Here is a 12394-nt window from a genome sequence, read left to right as displayed (position 1 = left end):
GTATAGACGTACCCTTAGCCATGCTGGGGCGGGAGGAGAGGCGGTCCATGGCCAAAACAGCAGTAATTGGCGGCATTATGCCACTGCAGAGCCGAAACAGACATAGTACTTTGAGGGGATGGGATGCTCACCAGCAGCACTTACTACTACTGTAGAAGAGGTGTAGTATGTGTTTTCTGCTCAGCCCAATGGACACCTGTTGGTGACTCAGTACACCAGGGGTTACTAGGCAACAGTGTTCAGCTTATCCAGAAATGTTCTCTCTCTCTCTCTCTCTGATGCACATTATAAAGCACAGGCAGGCAAATCACAGTTGCCCACTGAGAAGGAAGGGATTCCCTCCATCTCTGTTTCCTGTCCATCGAGCACAACTGCTGTGTGTACAAGAAAGCCCAAGTGTCCCAGTGACACTAAAATAAGGACATTCCTTCTGCATGCATACAGGAGGGACACATATAGACAACGTCTTATCAAACAAGAGGTAAGGGCAGGACACTTACTCAATTTCTCTAGGATCTCTTCATCCGTCATCTTGGATTTTTTTCGTTGCCGGTCCGTGTTTCTGTACAAAGTGTTGGTGTTTGAGTTCTCAGGCTGAGGGGTCGTAGCCTCTTTAACTAGTGCTGGTGCAGCAACAGGTTCAATTACAGACCGAGTGTAGATCTGTAACAGAAAATTATTCTGAGGTCAGAAAGGTGGGTATGGAGATGGATCCCCATGAGATTTTATCTCACATATAAATCTTTATAGGGAATCTGCCAACTTATGTGTCATACTGGAAAAAAACAATAACAAATTATGTTCCTTTACTTATTATCACCAATGGCAACTTACATTAAGGTGTTTGTTTTCTTTGTGCATTTCTCAAAACAGGGACAATGAAAACTAATGAAGTCAGTTTTATCCTTATTTAGAGTCAGTTTCATTTTTAGGTTCTTGGTGCTGCAATTTTGTATTTCAAACCCTAGAGGGGAACATTTACTTGCTTATAGTCTGATTAAGCTCTGAAGGGTGACTGTAAAAATTACATTGTGAGGCTCTATGTCTCAGTGATTCAAATTCTCTGTTTACACGTACAGTCTGGGAACAGAGAGTCAAGTTGGGCTCTTTCTGTCCAGGCAAGACGTGCTGGGAGAGCAAGAAGACAGACACTTGGGGAAGAGAGGCTGTGCCAAGTTTGGTACCGGGGTGAAAGAACGAAACTTCAAAGAGAGAACAGACACTCAGGGAGGAGAGGCTAGGCCCAGATGAAACTGGGGTGAAGACGGTGGGTCTGAATTCTATTTTGAAATACTTTGTGCAGGGTTTAATAAGTTGGACCCCCAGCAGAGCAAATGTGGACATTTTAAGGGAAAACTGAGGCTGGCCTCTGCAAAGCCACGCTTGGCTAGTAGGGGGCACAACAGGGAAGGTGCATCTCTTGACAATCTGTAATAAAAAGATTTTTGGAACTCAGTTAAAACTGCTGCTGAAGATGCTTGAGGCAGAGGTGTATCCAGCTCATCCTCCAGAGCAGTGATGGGCAACCTGCGGCCCGTCAAGGTAATCCGGTTGCCCACCACTGCTCCAGAGCCTGTGATGGCCCTGTAGAACAAACAGGAGTAAATAGTAACAAAAAACTTATTTTAGGTCAGTTAAGTCAGAAGATAGGAGTGTGAATACACTGGGTGAATATCTCTCTCTTTTCTGACTATTACTGCACTTTTAATTAGCCAGGGGAATCACTAGAGTGATGAAAAGTATTCCATTCCCCCTCAACACAGGGTTAAGTGCATGCTTCTCCTCGGGACTTCAGGCCTTAGGAGAGCAAGATTAGGAACTGAGCTAACATCTCCTGCAGAGCAGTACCCAGCACTAGCTCTGTGCCTTTGGGATAGACCTTCTATAAATTATTTCTGTTGCACAAGGGCTAAATCCAGAAATCCTTACTCAAGCAAAACTCTCATGCATTTCAAGGGAGTTTCTGAAGAAAAAACCGAGGAAGGAATTTTGGATTTGTCCAAATCCTTTAGGATTTGATCATCGGTTCTTTCCACTCATTAATGTAAATAATCTTACTATTGTAATAGAGCAAATTAATGTAAATGCAAGACAGCTACTGCTATTCAGAAAGCTGTTTGCTTTTCTTTAAGAAGAAGAAAATCATCTAAAGAAAGGTAATGACATGTAGACATTATTATTTTGCTTCTGGAGCCATTTTGGTCTCATGTCACAAATAACAACAGCTCTGGAGAAGCTAGTCTATCAGACTGGTTCTTGGAATCCCTAAAAGTATGTACTGACCTCACAGATCTAAAGAAAATATTAGTCTGTCTAGTCCATGAGCTAGGAGTTGAAGTAAGGACATGAAGGAGTTTTGGTCTTGATGGGAGCAATTTCCACAAAAACTCAGTAGCAGCCATGATGCAAACATCACCAAAGCCAACGTTTGCTCAGCTGAATCATAATGATCAGGTAACATTCAGCAGAACTGGATATGGGGTGGTCTGTATTTTCATCCTCTAAAGAGTGCATTTAGACATGACAGATCCCACTGTTATAATAAAAGGCCTTATTATTTTCATGATGGGGACCACATCTTAATAGAGTCACTATCCTGTGGAATTCCCTCCTTCAATTTGTGATCTCGCAGATCACTTCTCCCATTCACAACTGTGACTCATCCCCATAGTAACTACAGCAATTGCATGCATAGAATAGCATCATTAGGAAAACATTTATATATTTTATCTGTCTTTTACTATGACAAATGCTTTGTCCTGTTAGAAGACAAGGAATCACACTGTCTATATCTGCTCTTCATTTCATCTCCCCATCACATCTGTTCAGTCTCTCTCTCTCTCAGCAAGGAAGCAAGGAGGAGAGCCAGCACTATCATAAGCCTTCTCTCCACTGACTATGGCTAAGTCCATGTTTATATATATGTATTTTAAGTAACGGAGTATTACATATACACAAACACAATATAAAAACTGAACTAAGAGTTTCAAAATACCTATTGGCATAATGGAAAAAGCTCAGGATTACATGAAAAGCCTCACAGCAGAATCTCCTGGCTTCTGTAGGTTCATGGGAATTAAAAGCTATAGTTAGGATTCTAACACTGAGTCTTCACCCAAAAGGAACGCTATACACTTTCCTATTATAACAGATATATCTCTCAGTTATACCATATGATGACAACAGTAACCAAAGCTGCTAGTGAGCTTACTGATTTTGTATGCTCAGGTCGTGGTGCAATAACAGGTGGAGGTTCATTGTCATCTTCTTCTTCTTCTTCATCTTCATCCTCTTCTTCTGAAACTGGGGGAGCTAAAGGGGGTTCTGATGCAGTTTTTGTGCTCTGTGGATAAAAGGCAGTAGCATAACTGATTGTTCACTTATTTTTTTAAAGACAGCATGGGAGGCTTGTTAATAATGTACAGCATTAATCTACTCAGACATAGCAGAGAATATTACATTTATATATAGTTGTAGAAACCTCAGTTATTAGTTGCATATGGTGCATTTTTTTTTATGATTACAAATATATGTCCTGTTTGGTTAATTCATTTTGGTGTTTTTCATCTGCCTCTTATTTATTCATGGCTAGTCTTGGTATGGTACTAGCATTTGGGCTAGTGAATTGTATCCTATGCTGCATTATTAGAGGAATTAAATTAAATAAAGGCAAATAAATCATTCATTTACATACTTAATGAAAGACTAATTTAACTGAGAACAATACTTGAACATATGCAGGAGTTAGAAAATCACCTCTAGTTCATGGTTTATTGCTTTGGTAACATGTTTGCAGAAATGGTAACAGTTAATTAAGCTAACAAGTCTACCGGTTAGATTAATTAATGCACTTCAAAGCTCAAAGGATCCTTCATTAAGTCTAACAGGAAATTCTGTATTATAGAGAAAAGCTATTCTTTTTTTATTATTTTACCCTGCATAATATTATTTTTTCCTGTTTAGATGCTTTTCACATTTATCTTCATCTAATGCGTAATGCTTAGTATTTCTGCTCTTTGCCAGGTTTCAGTGAATCAGTGTATAAAGTTAATGGGGCTGCAACTACCATAAGCCCAGCTACTATACCTAAAATGTGGACTAATTGCTAGAAGAAGAATAGACTGGGGGGGAAAAAAGTCCAATCAAACATTTATCAAATGCTGAAGGGTATTTTATAGGGGGGTGAAGAGAAGGAACACAGAGAATAACATGGTTATCAAAGCAGGATCTTAAGCTGACTGGGGACACTTGTTCTAAATAATCAGGTCTCTCACATAACCTGTGAGATGACCACTTCTCTTCAGTACAGTATCTGGTATCAATGTTAGAAGGGACAGAAATGATTGTATGGATCATCCAGTCTAAACCCCTATAGTTTGCAGAACAGTTCACTACATCATTCCTACCACTGCCTTAATTAATTGTCCTTAAATATATATACAGTGATACTGCATCTCCCTTGAGAATCTATTCCACTGCACACCTGATTTTACTGAAAATGGTGACCTGTAAAAGAAGTTACTAAAGTGTCAAAACTTTAGAATTATATGCTGCATAACCCAACTACCAGGTCAGAGGAGCATTCACCATATTCTATATGATATCATGCAACTTTGCCAGAGCTTGGAGCTGTCTCAGTGTAGAAGGGAAAGAGCATATATTATTCTGTGGCATATCACATGACTGTAAGGTTTCCTGTTTAATATTCATATTTTACACACACATTTTTGAAAAAAAAAATTATGCAATAAAATAATCTCACTTCTATGATGCCAGACCACAACAAACCATTTCCATACCCTAGAAGAGTTCCACGGTTGATGTGACAACACTAGAATTGTGAAGCTAAACTATATACAATACCCTGAATATTTAATACCAGACTTGTATTACTGGGTGAAATTCTGTTAGTAGGAGTTGAATGATTTCTTTGTACTGCGATAGAGCTCCCACCTTCCCTCTTATATAAGATTCCTGTTGAATCCCTTGAATAGGCTATTGTCTTGTAGGAGCTTGTATCTTGCTACTGGTTATATCCCATCTGATGAGATACAGTGATAGTTCCTAAGAAGGCCATAACCACTGGTAGGAACCACTTTGAAGGCCATACTGATTATATTCCTATGCGATTGCAATATTCTTCCAGAAATGTATTTTATTATGGATAATGGATCTAGCTTTAGTTGAAAACCTTAACTGTGAAATTGAGTCACTGAATTTAAAATAAAGGCCAAATCCCTAATTAATTATTGATATTTAATGCAATAATGTTAATACTGATAAATTCAGTCAATATTAATATGGACATCATAAATATATCTCTGGGATTTCCACAGTAATTCAGCATTAATTATAATGGACCAATGTTTAAAACATTCTTACAAATTCTTTCAGTGAGTTTTGAATAATTTCTAACCTTATTTATGTTCAGTCATATATCTAATTAAATCACAGAAGTACAAAAGCAAAAAAATGTAGTAGAGATTTTATTTTAAGATGGAAAAACTACACAGAGAGCCTGGAATAACACACTGTACTAAAGAATATAAATCATAAAGGGCTGGGAATAGTAAGCAATTCCTCGTCAACAAACCCAGACGTTAATCTGTCTGTCAGGTATTATACAGAAAATTAAAAATAGCCAATGGAATCTAAATACCACTGCTGCAAAGATGTTGTGGCTGACTTCTCTCAGCAGAGGAGACTGGTATTCCAGAAAATTCAGAGTTTATGGCTTACTCCACCACACTTACACAAACACCATAAATGAAATCGCTGTTATTTTTTTACACTCACCGAAGGATGGGCTGCTATGTATCCGTGGGCGCTCTTATCTGAAAGGTGCAAAGGAAGATAAGCTAGATACTTTTCATAACAAAGCTTGTTCTGGGGAATCCAGCAGAACAAGTTCATCCAAAACTCGTCAGACTTCATTCAGAACACCCCTTTGGCAAAACCAGTTACTTTATAAAGATGACAGCAAGATGGTGGAATGATCTGGGCTATTTCTTTACTACAATGTCTACATTTTACTTTAGTGTCTGTTTTCCATGTTTAACTCTACCCTTTACTATCCCAAACGAGAGGGGAAGTGGTCCAGCACATGTCCTTCACCAATAGGCAGGGCCGGCCCCAAGCAGCGAAATGGGAAAAGAAAAAAAAAAAAAAAGCCGCGATCGGCGGTACGTCGGCGGCAGCTCAATCATGCTGCTCCATTCTTGGGCGGCAATTCGGTGGCTGGTCCTTCGATCCCTCTCTTCCTATTCGGCGGCACTTCGGCGGAAGCTCAAAGAGGAAGAGAGGGACTGAGGGACCCGCCGCTGACCCGGACGTTTCGCCCCTTTCCACTGACCGCTCCAAGCACCTGCTTCCTTCGCTGGTGCCTGGAGGGAAGGCAGTTTGAAGTCAGGCTTACGATAAAGTCACTTGGATAAAAAGATTGCAAATACATGCATTTTTCTTTCTAGTGGGGTCAAAACCTTCCTATAGAAAAGGTTCAGTATAACCCCCCTCATATTGTGATTGTTCCATTATTATGAAGCCACAATAGCAACTCCATAAGCACGTAAGTCAGTTTTCCTTCTAAAGCGGAAAACTCATCCCTCTAGCTTTTGCGAACACACACACATGCACAAAACTCCTACAAGCCTGAAATGTTGCATGTTTGATATCTTATCCCAGCGTTAATTGTTATTTTAGTGGGGGTAAGTTTAAGGTTACTCAGGCAATCAATTTTTGAATTACGGGTCTCAGTTGAGCCACCAGGTTCAAGGAAGTCACTGTCTCCACTGGCACTGATGGCGGCATTTTTATTAGCTCTATCAGATGAACAACTTCAGGTCAAGAAAGTTACAGATGCTGCTCACATGCTGCTGGGTTTGAACGCCACGTTAGCAGAAATAATAGCTATGTCTTTACAAACTTAACTGTATCACAACATTTTCGTGTAGGAATCAGCTCAATAATTAGGAGAGCCATGATACAGAAAAGAACACATCATTACTAAAGCCACACACACTCTACCCAGTCTGAAGCCTCAGCTTCCTTGGTAGACGTGATTTATTACCAGGCAACAGGGTTTCTTTAGCTAACAAGGAAAACAAAAACAAAAAACAGAACACGCTGAAAAAAATATAAACTAAAATTCAGAATTATTCTCCTTGAAAACATTTTCTCAATGCTGCTTAGTGACCTTGCAGAATGTACAGAAAACCTAGGAAAAGTGATAGCAAGGTCACAATTGGAGGCTTCCGAATCATGGCACCTCGATTGCAATCAAATCCCCAGAATGAAGATGCTGTAGCCTCTAGAAGAATCTCTTTCTCTTTGATCCTTCATCCAGATTCCCAGGAAGACTCCATGACAACAGAAATGTTGTATACATTTCATATATTTATGTATAGCACCCACCTCCTGTGCAGATCACTAGTTATTTGTGGCTTCAGAATGAAAGAGCCAGTGACTGTTTCACTCAATCCTCTTATTTAACTTTGAAAACAAAGTAACAAAAACAACCAGATTCTCCAATTACTCTTCCGCATTTGCAACTGCATCTTTGGGAGGAAGCAGCATTCAACTCCAGGATATTAGATCTTTCCTTGTCATTGGAATGTCTTTCTGGTCACTTCTTTGCACTTCGAAGACACTTGTTTTACTTTTGAAGCAGTTTGGCTTTCGGTTTCTTGCACAGCATGGCTTCAACTTACCTCCTGAAGTAAAGCTCATGTATTTCTGGTTGTTAACTGTCTCTTTGGAATCGTAGAATTTGAGAACATCTAAAACAGCTTGTGGATTCTTCTTTTGCTCTAGTTTTGTTATATTGGAGGTCTGTAACAGCCTGGCCCACTGCTCTGGAATTCCCTGTGGATGCCAAATAGAAAGAATGCTGATTTAGGAAATTCAGCGGCCCTAGCCAGCATAGTTCCTTACCAAGAATCCCATGCTACCTGTAAGATTACTTTCAGAAACTTTAATTGATGCCTTACATTTAAAATAAGAAACTGACACAGTAGATGTAATCATTCTCTTCTCTATCAAAATACAGAGCTAAAACCAGGATCCAACTTTTAGAAAAGAAAAGAAAGTTATGACTGACAGGAAAAAACGTGCATGAAACTCATCTTTAAATCAACTCTGCTCTTCCATGGAATAATGATTTAAGGCTTAGCTTGTTTTCCTGGTGATTAAGTGCAGACATAACAAGACTACTCTATATTTGTGGACAACAAGTGTATTTTAGGAGCTTTACACTGGATTTTCAATGCTTAATCATGGAAATATATAGTTGCTGTTGTAATTAAAAGAAAAACCCCCTCCCTGATACTGTCAAATAAATGTATGTCTAGATCAGGGGAATATTGCTTCTAGTTTGGAGAAGGGGGCAACAATTTGGATTGAATTGTAAAAATTGTAACACTGAGTTGTAACATGGCTGCTGCTGCTAAAGAAGTCTCTTTTCAGCGCCCTTAGGTCTTTATGCTCGTTATTTAACAATTTATAGAAAGTAGGAACTCAGAAAACAGGCTGGAAGTGCCAAAGCCTAGCATGAGTTTTCAATCATCTTAAGAGGTAGGGTGACATTTGGAAATGGATCCAATCTCGGAAAGCTGCAAATTTGCATTGGAATATTATTGTTGACAAATTGCTTTAAACATCCAGTATAATTTCCTAAGTTTCAGAGCCTACAATTTTCCCCTTTTACCACACAGCCAACATCTAGCAGCGAATTAGAGGAGCTACCGAATAAAGACTATACCTGAGGTGCATCTAAGCGTAACCTTGGTGCCACCCCGGTCTAGATATACATTTTACATGGCTTCTTCCTACGAAGTTCTCTGCAAATCAATGTGTGACATGGGCCTCCGGAGTTTGGGATTAATGACAAAAATGTGGGATAAGCCAAGCAACAAATCTACTGCACACACATGAACCTGCTGCTGCAGTGCTATGACATCTCAAAGAAGCACTTTGATGCAAGCTTCTTTTGGGCCTGTGACGCACCTCTGGGAGCTTCCCTGTGCACATCTGTGAGCCATAGAGATCTGGCTGTAATGGACGTAAATAAAGAAAGAAAAGAAAGTTAAAACAGAATGTGGGACAACTTAGAAGGTGGTAAGGAGGTGAAACCAATGGGCCGAAATGGGGAAAATCCCATCTAAAGTGGGAAAATTATGAGGTAAGTACCAAATAGATTAGGTGCTGGACAGGCTACAGGAAGACAGACTTAGGAAAAACAGAAAAATCACAATTGTTCCAAAGTTTGGAAGCATCATCCCCCTTTTTACCATTTTTTTCCCTCCCTTACAAAAATATATTACTGAGGATTCACGGCAAGTGACTGGAAAAATTACTCAGTGTTTTTTTGTTTTTTAAAACCAGTTTAGCAATTTTTAACAGCTGTATGCAACTTTTTCCATTGCTTTTCCAGTCCTGAGATCATAACTGGCCAGTGCACAAGTGAACAAAGTGCAACTGAGAAAGTAGTTGTCGAATTCAGATTTCATATTAGAAGGTCAAGTGTTGCTATAATACAAGTAATGTACGTGTCAGAGTGAAAAACCTAGGAAACTTTGGACAGACATTTGTTTAGGTCACTAATGTGCAAATTCTTTGGATCTAAAGCCATGACTTCCTCCAACTGGCTAAAACCTTAATCAAGAATCTTTAAAAATTTGGTGTGTGGCCCGCTTTTATTCCAGATTGAGGGTCAGGAAACTATTTCACTAAAAGGCATGCCTTACAAAATTCACTTTAAAAACAAAACAAAACCAAAAAGCTACAAATCCGGAGCCTTCCTCCTCTCAAAATAAATGCAATAGCTTCTTCAAAATAAATAAATATAAAGCTAAAGAAGCATGCTTCCACCCAACAGTTTCCAGCCAATTTCATTTGGTGCTTTGTGCCCTAATTCCTAGCAATCATGGTTGCTCCAAGCACAGTGAAATGGAGTTTTAACATGCATACATGAGTAACAACATAGCTTGATGCTAAAACCTTATAGCCAAAACTCAGGATCCCATGCAGGTGTTCCTGATTCCAATTCTAGATGCAACGAATAGCAGCCAGGTAATACATCCAGGGGGGTGATTAACACTGGGTGTTAGAAATTTTTCTATGCATTGCGCGTAACCAATAAAGCAGACATGGCTGGCATGACAACCACTGTAATCGCTTGAAATTTAAAATATTTTCACATTCCCATGGCACTTCCAAACTTTTGAGAGACACAGACAATGCGATCACTAAACAGTGGGGATTTTTTTAAAAAAGTTGTGTAGCTAATGGTAGTCCCTTCCGCAAAATTTACTTACCATGTGACTATTTGGCTGACACAAGACTTGTGTCCGGGTTGGGAAAAATCAGGGAAGCCAAATGTAACACAATACTTATATCTGGTGACTGGAATTAGCTCATGGCTATGGGGCAAACTGTGGTCCTTAATGGAGCAATATTTCCTTTGACTTGAATGGGCTTTTTGCTATATTAAGTACTGCAGGAGTAGGCCTATACCAACAAGCCTCATGACTAGCAGGCTTTTTTGGAGGGGTGGGATAAGTATATTCTGATGGCGCAGCCATCTCTTTATGGCAGCAGCCCACTGAATTAACTTCTGCAGTCTCATGCTTCAGGAGCAAGTGTGTATCGTTGTAGAAATAACTATCCAACAAAGTGTGGCTGGACAACAGGAAGCTAGTGCCCATAATTTAAAAGAGGAAAAAAGTAATTGAAAATAAATCATTGCTATAAAAGTGGGTCTGTGCACTTTTAGTCCAGAACAGGTGTTGCTTTCTATAAGAGGCCAGGGCCTGTGCTAACGGACTGCCGATGGCATTAGATGTGACAATAAGAAGTCTGATGCTGCAGACCTACTGTTTTGACACAATGGATGCTGGCAGCAATATTAAAACTGATCCAAATGCTGATCTCTGAAGTGCAGGTAGAGGGTGCCTCAAACCCGAAAACTTATTTTTGTTGTTGTTCCACTCCTTTTTGTTCCAGCTGACAGGGAAGTGAAAATGACTTGGATCATTGTCTACTGGTGCACCAGGGAAGATAATTGTGATCCATTTCACTTTTCTTCCAGCCAGAACACAGAAGAGAATGAGCACAGGGAATGAGACAAAGAGAGAAGACCGAGGAGTACAGAATAAAGAAAAAGGAAAGAAATAACAGAACAGTAACTGGGAGAACATTGAAAAATGGGATCAGAGAAAAGAAGAGAGAACACAAAAGAAAAGGAAGGAATAGGCTAGAAAAGGTGAAAGAGAAAGAGATGGAAAATGTAAACACAAAAGGAGGAAAATAAAAAACATGACAGAATGTAATGTGGAACTGAGAAATGGCAGCAAAGATTAAAGTTAGCTGTGCAGTAGTTACAGAGAGAGACAGAATGGGAGCGAGAAACAATAAAATGTAGAGCGAATACCAGAAAAGTGTTCTGAAATTGATATATTTGTTGCAATTTTCTAAAGGCAGAAGACCAAATCTGGAGGTCTAAACTCAATCTCTACTCAGGCCTTACTTAGGGAAAATTCCCAGTGAAGTTAATCAGTTTTGCCTGAATAAGAACCTCAGGATCTGGCCCAGAATATTTTTTTTAAAGTACACATTTAGAAGTCACGTCTATTCTTTAAAATCCAATATAAATATTCTGAGTGTACCATTTTCAAATGACTAAAAGCTCTTAAATTCTAGTTCTCTTATAAAGAGGTGTTGCCACCACACAGCTTTCATTTTATATGTATTAATTGATTTTATTTATTTATTTAGGAAGCAGGAAAGTTCTAGTTTTCTGAAACATGTTAAAGAAACAGAAGAAGCAATCAAAACAAAAATCACAGAAGAATTGCATTTGGTGCCCAGATTTTGGAAGCTAGTGGCACATTGGCCAGCAAGCCACAAAATGATTTGTCCCATCCTGCCTGTTTTACTTACACAGCCAATCAATACTAGCACTTCCTACCATTCAACATGTTTTTACAGCATAGTCCGATCCATCAGCATACTGGGTACTGAAGGTATGGGAAGTTACTAGTACTGCTAGGCTGGGAAAAAGTAAGAGTAAACTGACTATCATGTTAGGCTTACTAATTAATTAATTATTCCAACACCTAACTAGTGACCCAATCCAAAGCCCAATCAAGCCTCCCATTGGCTTCAGTGGGCTTTGGATCAGACTCATTTTCCCCATTACTTGAGCTGAAACACATTGCATTAACTCTTCCCACTAATCTTACGTGGCAAAGTTGACTGTTACATTACTACCCTACTCAAGCTAAAAGCATGCCTGATTACCTAGTCTTTGGACAGGGAATACCTCGGAGGTTGTTTACTGAAACAAAATGATCAGCCTTCCACAATGCCTGTTCTGCAGCTTTCTGCAGATGTTTATAGG

General features: G+C 39.3%; 1 protein-coding gene across 2 annotated transcripts in view; it reads right to left on the bottom strand.

Annotated features, from left to right (window-relative positions):
• PAK3 (p21 (RAC1) activated kinase 3) overlaps positions 1-12394 on the bottom strand; it is a 94150-nt gene that overhangs the window by 31395 nt on the left and 50361 nt on the right. Inside the window, exons 4-8 of one of the 2 annotated variants that reach the window (XM_024217401.3) lie at positions 9001-9045; positions 7707-7860; positions 5797-5834; positions 3212-3343; positions 501-663 (exon numbers count right to left, since the gene is read on the bottom strand). In XM_024217401.3, the coding sequence (XP_024073169.1) occupies positions 501-663; positions 3212-3343; positions 5797-5834; positions 7707-7860; positions 9001-9045 (532 nt within the window). The remainder of the gene's footprint in view (positions 1-500; positions 664-3211; positions 3344-5796; positions 5835-7706; positions 7861-9000; positions 9046-12394) is intronic. The other variant, XM_024217400.3, reaches the window with a different exon arrangement.

This window comes from Terrapene carolina, unplaced genomic scaffold (genome assembly GCF_002925995.2).
Source record: "Terrapene carolina triunguis isolate 2854851 unplaced genomic scaffold, T_m_triunguis-2.0 Scaffold131, whole genome shotgun sequence".
Taxonomy (NCBI): Eukaryota; Metazoa; Chordata; order Testudines; family Emydidae; genus Terrapene; species Terrapene triunguis.
This window is presented reverse-complemented; position numbering and strand designations above follow the sequence as displayed.